General features: G+C 49.5%; 1 protein-coding gene across 1 annotated transcript; it reads left to right on the top strand.

Annotated features, from left to right (window-relative positions):
- The first annotated feature begins 11,980 nt into the window (after positions 1-11,980).
- On the top strand, positions 11,981-13,375 carry ACTL9 (actin like 9). The gene has a single exon (XM_005587851.4). It carries the CDS (start codon positions 12,074-12,076, stop codon positions 13,322-13,324), a length of 1,251 nt encoding a protein of 416 aa, XP_005587908.3. The 5' UTR covers positions 11,981-12,073; the 3' UTR covers positions 13,325-13,375.
- The last annotated feature ends 3,261 nt before the right edge of the window (positions 13,376-16,636 follow it).

Here is a 16,636-nt window from a genome sequence, read left to right as displayed (position 1 = left end):
GTGTGCCGGGGACGCCTGCAGGGTGACCTGCCTGTGGGCTGTGTGGGTGTGTGTTGGAGAGAGGGGAAGGGAAAAGAGATGCATGAACCTGCCATGAGATTGGATGTTTGGAATTTGGGGCAAGAAGGAAGTGAGGTGCGGGTAAGTGATCACGAGGTGCTGGGAAGGCTTCTACAACCCAACCACACACATATCTCAGGGCAGCCCCGCTTTCAATCCACCCAACCAGCTCCACGGAGAAGGGGCTCTGTGGTCTGCAAGAAGGGAGATTGTAGGATGTGATGTGAGGAGTTCATGATCTACTAAGAGAAAAAACCAGTTTCTTCCTTTTTTAATTTCTAATTTTTATATTTGTATTATTTATTTATTTATTTTATTGAGACAGCATCTCACTCTGATCATCCACGCTGGATTGCAGTGGTGTGATTTTAGCTGACTGCAGGCTCCACCTCTGAGTCTCAGGTGATCCTCCCGCCCGAGCCTCCTGAATAGGTGGGAGCACAGGCGTGCACCACCATGCCCCGCTAATGTTTTGTGTTTTTAGTAGAGACTAGGTTTCACCATGTTGCCCAGGCTGCTCTCAAACTCCTGGACCCAAGCAATCCTCCTACCTTGGCCTCCCAAAGTGCTAGGATTATAGGCGTGAGCCACCACACCTGACAAATTCCTTCCTTTTTTCTTGCTTTAATTAGAATCCTAAGACCCCATTCCTATGTTAACCTGTATAGACAGAGGTGCCACATTTCTGGCATCTCAACATCTTTCTCCAAGTCCTCACACTCAAGGAGAGGTTTCTAACTCTCATCTGCATGAACTCCTGAAAGGGTAAACTGGTCCCTGAGGGCACCGACCCTCCTTCCCTGCCTTTTTCTCACCCAGGGAAGCTCAGGTAGATGGGGTGAGAGCAAGAACAGCTGGGAGTTAGAACGGATTAGGAGCAGGTCTCACAGGAAGTGGATGACGAGTCTGTGACCTTGAATGAAACGGGGGGAAGTGGAGTGAATTTGTGGGGATTCGGGGAATTGGACATTAGGTAACTGCCCGAAATCTGACTGTGTCCCTCTGTCTTACAGCTCCACCAGCACGCAATCAAATGCCCCAAAACGCCAGAAAGTGGAGGAGCTGGGTCCTCAGCCAGGTGAGGCATCTTGTCTTTTTCATCCTGAGTCCCCTGCTAGGAAGCCAGTGTCCCATCACATCATGAGACGAGCAGCTGTGCTGTCCAGAGTGTCTGGAGCTTCCTCCTGCAGCCCCATGGGCAGGTGTCCTGTACCTGGCTTCTTCTCTATTTGGTCTTTCTCATGGTGGCACCTTTAACCCTCGAGGGCATCCTGCATGACAAGGGCTTTCACCTGCACACTCTGCTCTCTCCACAGGTGCAGAACCAGCTCGAGCGCAGCCAGGTCCCCACCACCCTGCACAGCTGCCCCTGGAGCTGCCCCAGGTAGGGTCACACCACCTAGGTGGGCGTGGGGGAGACAGGTCTGCCTGAGCCTCAGGCCCTAGGGGACTTCCAGGAAATGACTGTCCCAAGGGGTGTCAATACAAGTGCAAATTCTGGGTGTCCCTGCAGAGTTTAATTTATGCTTGGGGAAGTTGCTGGCAGCTCCCTGCCTTGGTCTGTCCCTGTTGGAGCCTCCCCGACAGGACAATGACTGACCCATGGCTTTTCTCCCCCAGGACCCACAGCTTCCCCAGACGAAGGTGATCATCATGGTGTTGGAACCAGGAATGGTCCTGTACCTGCGCCTGGGAGAGGAGGTCCTGGTGCTGGATCCACAGGGAGCCCTGAGTCTCAGCCTCCTGAATGTGCTTCTCCTGGTGGTCCCTGAGCAAGTCTTGATGTCCTTGAAGGATCTCTTGTTCCCTGCCCATGCCCGCTGGCTCCTGCTCACGAGTACAGAGACTGTCTGGGAGATTGACATTGGAAATGGATCTGTGAGAGCCCGGAGAGCAGAGAATGTGTGCGTGGCGCCTTCAGTACAAGAGGGTGAGGCTCCCCAAGGCTTCCTGCCCCTGATGGGACCCCCATCAAACCTCGTGCATGGAATCAGCCCTTCTTCCTGGCGCATCCTCTACGTCAAACCTTACTACAGAGCGGCTGTCCCCCAGGGCTCATCCCAGATGCCCAAGCCTGATTCCTGGAGACAGGCTCTGCCTGAAGAATTCAAGTTGGATCTCCATGTCCTGGAGCCCCTGCCCAGCTCTGCCCTCAGACCTCTACCTCCCTCACCCAGTCCAGAGCCCAGAATTTGCCACAAGGTTCTATGGAGACCAATGTGCAAGGCCCGAAGACGTCTCTTCTAAGGCCGATGGGCCATGAACCCTCAGGCGCCAGACGGAAATCAGAGATGCTCTGTTCAGAATTGAGCACACCTGCTTTTTCAGGGTGTCTCCCTGCACAGACGTCCCTGCACCTCCGAGGAGAGAGGCGCTGTGCATGCTGGACAGGTGGAGAAATGCTCCGTCCTCCACCTGAACCTTTGCTCTGCCTCAGATGCTCTTGATTTCTATAGAAGAGCAACCTTGAGACTGGGGCAGAAAATATTTGCAAATCTCATATACACGCAAGGACTGCTCATACTCAGAATACACAAAGAGCTGTCAAAACTCCAAGAGAACAAACAAATGATTCTGTTCAAAACCCAGCAAAAGACTTGAACAGACATTTCCTCAAAGGGGATGTAAAGAACCACTTCAAAAAGTGTTCAACATCCCTCCACTGGGGAAATAGACATCAAATACACCTTGAAATACAACCAGGAAGCTCTTAGAAAAGCCACCATGACAATGACTGACCATCCCAAGGGTTGCAGAGCTTGTGGAGAAGCTGGAACACTCTGACAGTGCTGGTTGGAATCCAAATGGGACAACCTCCAGGAGAGTTTCATTGATTCATAATCAATACAATAGGCACTTAGCATTGGAACCATCTTTCCCATCCTGAGATAGTTGTTCTAAAGAAATTAGAACTCATGTTGACAAGGCTGAGGTCAGAGGCTTCTAGCATCTGTCCTCACCATCGCCAATAGATGGATGGGACTTTAACCTCATTCAACTATGAACAGAAACAGAAACTGTGACCCATTCTTTCAATGGGATGCAATTCAGCAATAAATGGGATGGGATTTTTGTTTGTAAATTCAGTTCTAAGAATAAGTAGTGAATAAGTTGTTGGAACACTTGAAGGTATGTTTGGACTCTTAGGCTATGTGAGACTTATCCTGAGATTGTAACTCTCATGAAATTGACATGTACGTCAAGCATGTGTGATCAAAATTCAGTTTCCAATTGAGGTTTGCTGTAAAACACATACTAGATTTTGCAACTGAGAATGAAGCATTGTAGCATGTATCTTATTCATCATTGTGATGTAGATTGTATTGGTGTTGATTATATCTGTATTTCTTGGGTGAAATAAACATGTTAAAATGAGTTTCATCTATTTGTGTTTATTTTCTTTAATGTGTTTGCTCAAAAATCTCCATTTCTGGGTCTGGCCTGGTGGCTTATGCCTATAATCCCTGCACTTTGGGAGGCTGAGGTGGGTGGATCATGAGGTCAGAAGATCGAGACCATCCTGGCTAACACAGTGAAACCCTGTCTGTACTGAAAAAAAAAAAAAAAAAATTCGCTGGCCGTGGTGGCAGGCGCCTGTAGTCCCAGCTACTCGGGAGGCAGGAGAATGGTGTAAACCCAGGAGGCAGAGCTTGCAGTGAGCTGAGGCTTGCACTCCAGCCTGGGTGACATTGTGAGACTCCATCTCAAAAAAAAAAAAAAAAAAAAAAGAAAAGAAATCTCCATTTCCTCCTGGCAGTATTGGTCACACCTGTAATCCCAGCATTTTAGGAGGCTTGAGGCCAGTGGATCACTTGAGCCCAGGAGTTGGAAACCAGCCTGGGCAGCATGAGGAAACGCCATCTCTAGAAAAAATGCAAAAATTAGGCAGACGTGGGATCTCCCCACTCGAGAGGCTGAGGTGGGAGGATGGCTTGAGTCCAGGAGGCAGAGGTTGCCATGATGTGAGATTGTGCTATTGCACTCCAGCCTGAGTGACAGAGTGAGACCCGGTCTAAAAATAATAATCATAATAAAATAAAGTAAAGTAAAATAAAATTCCATTTCTACAGCAAATTGTTTTATTTCTATTGGGTACAAGGCACAGATGGTACAGCTCACACTAAGTGGATAGAGATGAGCTTTCTCAAGGCAAAAGAGTATCCCCCACTCCACAGATGACAGCACACACACACACACACACACACAGACTCACACAATAACAAAACACATTTACGAATCCATTTATACCCCCACAACAGGTCATCTTCAAATTTCCCTCAGTGTTTCTCAAATGCATGAGTTAGAACTTCTAAAGAGTCTTTTGTGAATAGACCCCCAGGGGTGGTCTGTCTGGACAATTATGGAGGAATCACAATTAGAAACTCTCTCACAACATCTTGCATATTTACCTTCACTTCCTTTTATTTATTTATTTATTTATTTTTTGAGACAGACTTTCCCTCTGTCATCCAGGTTAGAGTGCAATGGCACCATCTCAGCTCACTGCAACTTCTGCCTCCTGGGTTCAAGCAATTATCCTGTCTCAGCCTCCCAAGTAGCTGGGACTACAGGTGTATACCACCGTGCTCGGCTAATTTTTGTATTTGTAGTAGAGTTGGGGTCTCACCACATTGGTCAGGCTGGTCTTGAACTCCTGACATCAGGTGATCCACCCGCCTAGGCCTCCCAAAGTGCTGGGATTACAGGCATGAGCCACTGTGCTTGGCCTACTTCCATTTTTTAGGAGTTCAGACAAATTATGGGTAACAATCCCCAAAAGAGTCACTATAAAAGTCAATTCATTTTTTTACTATGGAAACATTTATAAGACATAAAAAAAAATCATTTCAGCCAATGGATAAAAGGCTATAGCAGAAAGTGAGAATCGCTCTTATGCCATGTCTACTGGAAGGGGTGGAGGGTGGGGCAGGGCTCACCTCGCCCACCAGGAAGCACCAAGACTAGTCCATCAAATGGTCAACAAACAGCATTCTTTTTTTTTTTTTTTTTTTTTAATTTTTTGAGATGGAGTTTAGCTTTTGTTGCCCAGGCTGGAGTGCAATAGCATGATCTCGGCTCACCACAACCTCTGCCTCCCGGGTTCAAGTGATTGTCCTGCCTCTGCCCTCTGAGTAGCCAGGATTAAAGGCATGTGCCACTACGACCGGCTGATTTGTGTTTTTAGTAGAGTCGGGGTTTCTCCATGTTGGTCAGGCTGGTCTCGAACTCCTGACTTCAGGTGATTGGCCCGCCTCGGCCTCCCAAAGCGCTGGGGTTACAGGCGTGAGCCACCACCCCCGACCTGAACAGTATTCTTTACTGCTATATTTATTAATTCACGAACATGCATATTCTAACATTACAAACTAGGCCATCCAACACAACTATGCATTAAGACATAGTTAAGGAAAGAATGTACTAAAAGTGATTGGGAACATTAACATTGCTTTCCACATTTTTTTTTTTTTTTTTTTAAGAACAGACATTTGTTTATCACAGTTCTGGAGGCTGGAAGTCCAAGACGAGAGTGCCAGCATGATCCCGGTCTGATGAGGACCCTCTTCCAGGTTGGAGACTGGCATATCCTCCCTGTCTCCTCACATGGAAGGTGCTGGCGAGCTCTCTTCTGTCACTTTCAGATGGCCACTAATCCCATCTGCAAGGGTTCCACCTTTGTAACCTCATCATCTCCCAAGGGCCCCACCTCCTAATACCTTCACATTGGAGGTTTGAGGGTTAGAATTTAAGCCTAAAGGAAAAAACATTTTATTTTTGAGACAGAGTCTTGATCTGTTGCCCAGGCTGAAGTTCAGTGGCACAATCTCAGCTCATTGCAGCCTTGAAATCCTGGGCTCAAACCATCCTTCCACCTCAGTCTCCCAAATAGCTGGGACTACAGGCACTTACCACCACACTTGGCTGATTTTTTAAATTTTTTGTAGAGATAGGGGTCTCGCTATGTTGTCCTGACTGGTCTCAAACTGGGCTCAAGTGAGCCTCCTGCGTCTGCCTCCCAATGCACTGGGATTACAGGCATGAGCCACCACTCCCAGCCCGGGATATTAATAGAGTAAATATTAACTCCTATCTCAGATTGTATATCTAATAATGATTACTGGCAGTAAAAATGCTCACAAGTTATAAAGGTAACGATGATGGAATCACCACGATCTCGGTGATGCAGCATCTAAAACTCATGCCTTCTTCAATTCTGGTCACAGAGACAACCCGCACATGAAACTCTTACACATTTTCTTTCATGATTTGGCCTAGAAGTGATACATCTAGTCTCCTTGATTTTAGTATGGCTACTTTTAAAATCAAGGAGATGAGGCCAACACGGTCTTCTGTGTGGCCAGAATGAGATGAGAACTGTATAAATGTCTGAGGCAGTTATTCAATTATTCTTCTATTCACCAATTTATTTATTTATTTATTTATTTTACACACAATCTCACCCTGGCACCCAGGCTGCAGTGCAGTGGTGCGATCTTGACTCTCTACAACCTCGGCAACCCAGGCTCAAGCGATTCGTGTGCCTCAGCCACCCAAGTAGCTGGGATTACAGGCGTGCTCCACCACACTCAGCTAATGTTTGTATATTTAGTAGAGACTCAGTTTCGCCAAGTTGCCCAGGCTGGTTTTGAACACTTGAGCTCAGGAGATCTTCCTGCCTGTGCCTCCCAAAGTGCTGGGATTACAGGTGTGAGCCATGGCGCCAGGCCTCTTTTTTAAATTCTTTTTTTAGAAACAGTGTCTCACTATGTGGCCCTTACTGCTCTCCATAGTGGTTGAACTAACTTACATTCCCACCAATACTGTACAAGCGTTCCATTTTCTCCACATCCTCGCCAGCAGGTATTATTGCCTGTCTTTTGGATGTAAGCTGTTTTAACTGGGGTAAGATGATATCTCATCATAGTTTTGATTTGCATTTCTCTGATGATCAATGAAGTTGAGCACCTTTTCATATGCCCGTTTGCCATTTGTATGTCTTGTTTTGAAAAATATCTATTCAGAGGCTGGGCACAGTGGCTCGTGTCTGTAATCCCAGCACTTTGGGAGGCCGAGGTGGGTGGATCACCTGAGGTCAGGAGTTTGAGATCAGCCTGGCCAACATGGCGAAATCAGGTCTCTACTAAAAGTACAAAAATTAGTCGGGCATGGTGGTGGGTGCCTGTAATCCTATCCACTTGGGAGGCTGAGGCAGGAGAATTACTTTAACCTGGGAGGCGAAGTTTGCAGTGAGCTGAGATCGTGCCATTGCATTCCAGCATGGGTGACAGAGTGAGACTCCATCTCAAAAAAAAAAAAAAAAAAAAAAAAAAAAAAAAAAAAAAAAAAAAGGTCTATTCAGATCTTTTGCCCACTTAAAAAATAAGATTATTAGATTTTGTCCTATTGGGCCAAGCACAGTGTTGTAAACCTGTAATCCTAGCACTTTGCGGGGCTGAGGTGGGCAGATCACCTGAGGTCAGGAGTCTAAGACCAGCCTGGCCAACATGGCGAAACTCTGTCTCTACTAAAAATACACAAATAGCCGGGCATGGTGGCAGGTGCTTGTAGTTCCAGCTACTCGAGAGGCTAAGGCAGGAGAATCAATTGAACCTGGGAGGTGGCGGTTGGGGTGAGCCGAGATTGTGCCACTGCACTCCAGCCTGGGCAACAGATTCAGTCTCAGAAAAAAGAAAAAAAAAAGATTGTGTCCTAATGAGTTGTTTGAGCTCCTTCTGTATTTTGAATTAATTTCTATATTTTACTTATCACCTGATAGACACTGTAAATGTGCATATTTTGATCAAATATCTAAGTTGCCCATGATTTAGTTTCTGTTTTCTTCTTGCTTCCTCAGAGTTTTGTTAGTTTTATAATGTTTAAATATTAGCTTGATGATATATTAATATTTCTAATATATTTAGGAGTTTTCCTAAACGCAAAAGTTAGTTGAGCAAAATTCTTTTACACATGTGTGATCTATTGTCCACAAGCCTCTTATTAAATCATCATTGTTGAGCTGTTTTGAAATTCTATCCTTATCACACACTAGGTTTTCGGGAGAGAAATGATTCTAAAAACAAATGTTCCTCCATCAATTTACTGCTTTGTGTTATTGCTTTTGCTCTAAGTTTTATTTTTCTAATATCAAATAATGTTTTGTATTGAGGTGGAATTGACATAATAAAAAATTAATTATTTTAAAGTGAACAAATCAGCGGCATCTGGTACATTCATGAAGTGATGCCCCAGCTGTCACCTCTCTCTAGTTCCAAGCCATTTTTCCCACCCAAAATCAGACTCTTGCCCATTAAGTAATCAACCCCAAATCCCCTCTGCACCCACCTCTAAGATCATACAGCCATCAATCTGCTTTCTTTCCTTTTTTAGACAGAGTCTGACTCTGTCACCCAGGCTGCAGTGCAATGGCGTGATCTCGGCTCCCTGCAACCTCCGCCTCCCAGTTAAAGTGATTCTCTTGAGATTCCCGAGTAGCTGGGAGTACAGGCATGCACCACCATGCCCAGCTAATTTTTGTATTTTTTTATTTGTAGGAGAGACAAGGTTTCTCCATGTTGGCCAGGCTGGTCTCGAACCCCTGACCTCAGGTGATCCACCCACCTCGGTCTCCTGGCATTACAGGCATGAGCCACCACAACCAGCCATCATCAATCTGCTTTCTCTTTCTATGGATTTAACTATTCCAGATACTTTATATAAATGAATTTATACCACATGCTATCTACTGTGTCAGGCTTCTTTCATTTAGTATAATATTTTCAAGGTTCATCTACATGGTAGCAGATATCTTTTTTGCTTTTCTTTTCTTTACTTTTTGTTTGTTTGTTTCGAGACAGGGTCTCACTCTGTCACCCAGGCTGGAATGCAGTGGTGCGATCTTGGCTCACTGCAAACTCTGCTTCCCGGGCTCAAGTGATTCTCCTGCCTTAGCCTCCCAAGCAGCTAGGACTACAGGTGCATGCCACCAGAGCCTGGAATTTTTTTTTTTTTTTTACTTTCTGTAGAGTTGGAGTTTCACTATGTTGAGCAGGCTGGTTTCAAGCTCCTGGCCTCAAGTAATCCTCTTGCTTTGGCCTCCCAAAATACTAGGATTACAGGAGCAAGCCACCACAGCCAGTCCTTCATTCCTTTTTATGACCAAGTAATATTCCATGATATTGATATATTGCATTCTGTTTATGCATTTGTCCATTAGTGGATGCTTGGGTTTTGGGTTTTTTCCACCTTTGGCTGTAGAGGTAGGTTGCTGTGAGAATGCATGAGCAAGAATTCAAGCACACTTCTTTTGGGTATACACCAAGGAGCGGAATGGTTGGGTTGTGTGGTGATTCTATGTTTGTAAGTTTTTTTATTTTGAGACAGGGTCTCACTCTGTCACCCAGGCTGGAGTGCAGTGGTACCATCTTGGCTCACTACAACCTCTGCCTCCTGGGCTCAAGCAATTCTCCTGCCTCAGCCTCCTGAGTAGCTGGGATTACAGGTGCCCACTACCACACCCAGCTAACTTTTGTATTTTTAGCAGAGATGCGATTTCGCCATGTTGGCCAGGCTGGTCTCGAACTCTTGACCTCAAGGGATCTACCCACCTTGGCCTCCCGAAGTGCTAGGACTATAGTCACGAGCCACCACACCACCACAGGTAGATGGGGTGAGAACAAGAACAGCTGGGAGTTAAGACAGATTGGGAGCCGGTCTCACAGGAAGTGGATAATGAGTCTGTGACCTTGAATGAAAGGTGAGGAAGTGGAGTGAATTTGTGGGGATTCAGGGTGAGGATTTGTGGTGGCTCACACCTGTAATCCCAGTACTCTGGGAGGCCCAGGCAGGCGGATCACATGAGGTCAGGAGTTCGAGACCAGCCTGGCCAACATGATGAAATCCCATCTCTACTAAAAATACACAAATTAGCCAGGGGTAGTGGCAGGCACCTGTAATCCCAGCTACTCAGGAGGCTGAGGTAGGAGAATTGCTTGAACCTGGAAGGTGGAGGTTTCGGTGAGCCAAGATCGAGCCATTGCACTCCAGCCTGGACAACAGAGTGAGACTGTCTCAAAAAAAAAAAAAAAAAAAAAAAAAAGATTTTGTCCTAATGAGTTGTTGGAGCTCCTTGTATGTTTTTAATTAATTTGTGTATTTTACTTATCACCTGATAGACACTATAAATACACATATTTTAATAAAATATCAAGTTGCTCCTGATTTATTTTCTGTTTTCTTCTCAGGACCAGCTTTGGGGCTGACACTTCTTCAGAGTTTTGTTAGCTTTATAATGTTTAAATATTAGCTTTATAATATATTAATATTTCTGGCCAGGCGCAGTGGCTCACACCTGTAATCCCAACACTTTGGGAGGCCAAGGAGGGCAGATTACTTGAAGACAGGAGTTTGAGGTCGGCCTGGCCAACATGGTGAAACCCCCTCCCTACTAAAAATACAAAACTTAGTTAGGCATGGTGGTGCACGCTTGTAATCCCAGCTACTTGAGAGGTTGAGGCGGGAAGATTGCTTGAACCCAGGAGGTGGAGTTTGCAGTGAGCCGAGATTGTACCACTGCACTCCAGCCTAGATGACAGAATGAGACTCCATCTCAAAAAAAAATAAATGGGGGGCACATTGTTACAGAAATAATATACTTTTTGGGTACGGTGGCTCACATCTGTAATCCCAGCACTTTGGGAGGCCGAGATGGGAGGATTGCTTGAGTCCAGGAATTCAAGACCAGCCTGGGCAACACAGTGAGACCCCATCTCTACAAAAAATGAACAAAATTATCTGGGTGTGGTGGCACATGCCTGTAGTCAAGGATTCAAGTGATTCTCCTGCCTCAGCCTCCCTAATAGCTGGGACCACAGGCATGCGCCACCATGCCAGGCTAATTTTTGTATTTTTTGGTAGAGACAGGTTTCACCATGTTGACCAGGCTGGTCTCGAACTCCTGACCTCAGGTGATCTCCTGCCTCGGCCTCCCAGAGTGCTGGGATTACAGGTGTGAGCCACTATGCTCGGCCCCACTTATGAGGTTTTGACTGGCTGAAATCTGCTGGAACCAATATAGCCAACTGGAGTTGATGCAGAAAGAGCTTGCTGACATCACACCACGAATTTCCCCTGCATGTTTCACTCCCTGTAAATATGCACATGCGGCCTATGAAGATACCTGCGCATGCCCCAGGACTTCCCAGACCTCCCCTTTCCTTCCACCAATCACCTGCTAATCCCAGAACCCACCCCCATCCAAACCTTTTCTTTCTTTCCTTTCTTTCCTTTCTTTCTTTCTTGAGATGGAGTGTCACTCTTGTTGCCCAGGCTGGAGTGCAATGGCGTGATCTCCGCTCACCACAACCTCCGCCTCACGGGTTCAAGCGATTCTCCTGCTTCAGCCTCCCGAGTAGCTGGTGCTACAGGCAAGCGCCACCACATCTGGCTAATTTTTGTATTTTTAGTAGAGACGGGGTTTCTCCATGTTGGTCAGGCTGGTCTCAAACTCCTGACTTCAGGCGATCCACCCGCCTCCGCTTCCCAAAGTGCTGGGATTACAGGTGTAAGCCACAGCGCCCGGCCTCAAAACTTTTCTAGTAAAATTACTGCCTTAAAGCCAGCCAAGAAACAGATTTGAGCTGGATTCCTAGCTCCCAGTGGGCCGATCTGCAACAAAAAGCTTGTCTTTTCTCAAAAACCAGGTGCCATCGCAGTAGCTTCTAGCGCATCCAGCAGAAATGTGTCAGAGGGCCCTGCTCTGATACGCTCATCTCCTCCTCCAAATTTGGCTCTTCGGAGAAGAGATGACAGCCTTGGGGCAGGCAGGGCTGGGCAAGGACCCATCCTCTTGGCTACATTGTGATGTCTTAAGAAGGCTGAGGGTGCACCGTGACGTCATAGATTGTGGGCTCGCCCCCTCCTCCTCTCTGCCTGCCCTCGCTACTGGCCGGGCCTCAACCTCTTCTCCCCACAACCCCAACCCCAGAGGAAAAGCCCCCTCACCTGGGGTCCTGCAACCATGGATGCACGTCCACCCAAGCCCTCAGAATCCCAGTCCTCCCTGGAAGCCCCCAGGCCCGACCCAAACGCCAGTCCCAACGTAGTGAACATGCACCTGCAGCGGGACTCCTCCAGCATGGTGGCCGACAGGCTGCCACCAAAGACAGGCGCGGTGGTTATTGACATGGGCACAGGCACCTGTAAGGTAGGTTTTGCTGGGCAGGCCAGCCCCACCTACACCGTGGCCACCATCCTGGGCTGCCAGCCTAAGAACCCCGCCACCTCGGGGCAGTCGGGGCTACAGACGTTCATCGGCGAGGCAGCCCGCGTGCGCCCGGAGCTGACGCTGGTGCAACCCCTGCGCAGCGGTATCGTAGTGGACTGGGATGCTGCCGAGCTCATCTGGCGCCACCTGCTGGAGCACGACCTCCGAGTGGCCACCCACGACCACCCGCTGCTGTTCTCCGACCCACCCTTCAGCCCGGCCACCAACCGTGAGAAGCTAGTGGAGGTGGCCTTCGAGTCGCTGCGATCCCCAGCCATGTATGTGGCATCGCAGTCGGTGCTGTCTGTCTACGCCCACGGGCGTGTCAGCGGGCTGGTGGTGGACACGGGACACGGGGTCACCTACACGGTGCCTGTCTTCCAGGGCTACAACCTGCCCCACGCCACGGAGCGTCTGGACCTGGCGGGCAACCACCTGACCGCCTTCCTGGCGGAGATGCTGCTCCAGGCCGGCCTGCCCCTGGGACAGCAGGACCTGGACCTGGTGGAGAACATTAAGCACCACTATTGCTATGTGGCCTCTGACTTTCAGAAGGAGCAGGCCCGGCCAGAGCAGGAGTACAAGCGGACCCTGAAGCTGCCCGACGGGCGCATGGTCACCCTGGGCAAGGAGCTGTTCCAGTGTCCGGAGCTGCTGTTCAACCCCCCAGAGGTCCCGGGGCTGTCCCCCGTCGGCCTCTCCACCATGGCCAAGCAGAGTCTCCGCAAGGTGTCCCTGGAGATGCGCACGAACTTGACCCAGAACGTGCTTCTCTGCGGGGGGTCCTCGCTCTTCCCCGGCTTCGAGGGTCGCTTCCAGGCAGAGCTGCTGCGCGCTCTACCTCCCGAGACCCACGTGGTGGTGGCTGCCCAGCCCACCAGGAATTTCTCCGTGTGGATCGGAGGCTCCATCCTGGCCTCCCTGCGCGCCTTCCAGTCCTGCTGGGTCCTGCGGGAGCAGTACGAGGAACAGGGTCCCTATATTGTGTACCGCAAATGCTACTGACCAGGGTGGAGCTGGGGAGGGTGTGGGGGCAGTAAAGCCTCTGCTACAGCCGGCTCTGTCCTGTCGTTCCTCCAGGGCTTGCCCCATCCACTTCTGGACACCCCGCCCCGCAGGCTGATCTAACTCATCTGCTATGATGTGTGCCCTGAGACACCCCAATCCTGACCCCCTAAACCCACCTTCCCCATGAACAACTCCCAACAGACCACTAAATTCCAATCCTGTCAACCCATCCTCCTGTGATCTGTGCCCCTCCCCAGGCACCCTTGGGTTGGGACACTCCCACCCCAGACCACCTCTGACAAATGCCCTTCCCATTTACACACTCCCAGAGATGGGGAGCTCACTACCTCAAGGCTATTGTTAGAAATATCACCTCCTCCTATGAGTCATAGGTAAGCCTCCACCTGGCACCTGCCCCCAAACCCAAACATGAAGAATATGAAAGGCTCTGACCACCCACTCCATGCCCACACACACCCCTAGGGTCTGCCACATACCCAAGCCACGTACCCAATTCCTTCCATTTCTAGTTTAAGTGATTCATGCCTTGATTCCACACACATTCATTAATTACCCACTAAGTGGTCAAGACATGCTCAAATTCTGACTCCGTAATCTCACCCCATTATATATTGCTTTTGATATAGCACCCCAAAATACCCCTGGGCTCCAAACCCTCCAAACCCTTAATATGCTCCTCAGGGACCCCACCCACCCACTGTCTACCCCAGAATGCTCCAACCTCCTCCCGGAATCTTCCCATGAGTGCTCCAACCCCTAGGTGCACCCCCATGATCTGCCCCTTATTTCTAATCCCCTCAAACACAGCCCTAAATTCCACTTGTCAAGATTCCACTTGTCAAGATACCCCTGGTTCTCAGCATCCCAAATCCACCTCTTCGTTGGTTTCCCCTAGGATGCCCCCTACAAGTGCTAACACCCCAAATCGATCACAGAGACCTGGATTCTGACTTTCAAGGGTCTTTCCTACAATGGTCCCACCAGGGAATGCCCCTGGCATCCATCATTCCTGCTGAACTCTCCCCTCCCCGTCAGGATTTTTCCCCCAGACCTCCCTTGGCCCCACCGACCAGGTGCTCCCATCACCCATCCCCCATCCATCCTCCCAAAACACATCATTCGGAGATCCGCCCCCGAAACCCCAAGGTGGACCCCTGTTGCTCTAAGACCACTTACTTGCACTGCGTCTCCGCCCGAAATACTCTCAAATGTTCTCTCTCACAGGACACTTCCTGATCCCCTTCCTTAGCCCCCAACTCCTCCTAGGAAAGAGCCAGCCTCCCAAATGTCATGCTCTGGTCCCCAAGAGCATCCTATAATGACCCCACTAGACCCTAGGCCCTCCTCTGTGTTCCGACACCTCCCAACTCCCTCTTACACAGACTCCCCCAAAGATACCCTCCCAGGCACCCCATGGTGGACACCCCACCCTGGAACTCTCACAGGCTCTCCGGAACTCACTCCCCGAGACCATTCCCTGGACCCCATACTATCAAGCAAGACTTGGACATCAGTGGGTAGTGACACTCCTAAGGGTCTCCCAATCCACTGCAACCCTGGGGCAGATACTCCAGGCAAGGAGCTTCACCTGGACACTGGCTCTCTCACTTGCCCCAGCAGGTTCCCAGGGCCCGTGTGTCCCAGGCTATGCATCCCCATCTCCCTCCATTCCATTAAAAGTCCATCTCTCAGCCTGTTCCTCTGAGTCCCCATGAGCTTTCCCTGGGACATGCACTGGGGATGCTCAAGGAGGCCTCTCCCACCCCACCCTGTCCCTGCCAGGGTCGGGAGGGGGAATCCAGCCTCTCAGGATGGGGAGTCTGGACTTTCTCCCTACAGAGCGTCCTGGGTCCCCTCTGGAGGTAGGACCCTCTGTCTCCATGCTCCCTAGCCCAGCCCGAGGGACATCCGGACCTCCAGCCAGCAGTCTGGACACATCCCCCAGTTTATCAACATAGTAGACAGGAGCTGCTGGAGGTCATCCAAGTCTGTGTCAAGTCCACTTTTTGCTCAGCCCAAGAAATCATTCATTCACTCATTCATTCATTCTTTCAGCCAGTCACTATTTAGGGAGCACCATCACAGGCTCTGTAGGCTCCTGCTGTGTCTTTCTGTGCATTGCTAACTTTTCGGGAGTTTTGTGCTCACTTGCTATGTTGGTTGGTTGGTTGGTTGGTTTTTGAGACAGGGTCTCACTCTGTCACCCCAGCTGGAGTGCAGCGGCAGGATCATGACTCACCGCAGCCTCAGCCTCCCCCAGCTCAGGTGATCCTCCCACCTCAGTCTCCTGAACAGCTGGGACTACAGGTGCATGCCACCACATCTGGCTACTTTTTTGTAGTTTTAGTAGAGATGGGATTTCGCCATGTTGCTCAGGCTGCTCTCCAACTCCTGGGCTTAGGCGATCCACCCACCTCTGCCTCCCAAAGTGCTGGAATTCCAGGCATGAGCCACCACACCTGACCTCACTTGATGTGTTTCTTTCTCCCTGAACCAGTGTGTGTGTCTCTGTCTCTACCTCTCTCTCTCTCCCCTCTGTCTCTTTCTCTCCCTCTCCGTCTGACTCACCTGTAAGAACCATGCCTATGCATGGAATTTTCCAGAGTGGAAATGCATTTATTTGTGGAGCAGTGAGGTGACCTCACCTACCCTCCAAGTCTGCCGTGAGACACTCCCCACCCACCCTGTCCCACTGGGTCCTGGAGACGAGGCTGCGGCTCCAGGCTCACCCTGGGTTAGTGTGAGATCCTCAGCTTGGGGGTGAGGGGCCCCCACTGACAGGTCAAGATCCCCAGGTAACAAATATTCCGGGTTGGACCCCCTCTGACTCAACCGGGCTCTCCCCAAGGCAGGCTCAACCTATGGAATGAACAGAACCCCCTACCAGGAGGTCATGGGGTGTTGAGGAGACATTTCTTCTCCTCCACACCAGGGGGCAGCACCTCCAAGCCCAAAGGCATGAAATTCAGAACCATGATGCCTGGAGCAAGACAGACACCCAGACCCCAAGTAAGACCCACTTCAAGCTCCAGCCACAAGGCACAGAAGGTATGTGAGACAGGATGAGTCTCAGATGCCACAGGAAGTGAGGGAGATGCAGAAACCCTGTCACCCCTGGACTCCTGGGAAACCCAGTGAATCCTCATTTAGATCAGACCAAGGTTCCCTGTTCCCTCAGCTCCAGACCTTCCCTGGGGCAGAAATTTCCTCTACAACCCTCCGGACAAGTGTCCTTTACATTTACACACTCCCATAATTGGGGAGCTCACTACCTCAAAGCTGTTGTTA

The sequence above is a fragment of the Macaca fascicularis genome, chromosome 19 (assembly GCF_037993035.2).
Source record: "Macaca fascicularis isolate 582-1 chromosome 19, T2T-MFA8v1.1".
Classification (NCBI taxonomy): Eukaryota; Metazoa; Chordata; class Mammalia; order Primates; family Cercopithecidae; genus Macaca; species Macaca fascicularis.
The sequence above is the reverse complement of the archived record's forward strand: the minus strand, read 5'-3'. Positions and strand labels throughout refer to the sequence as shown.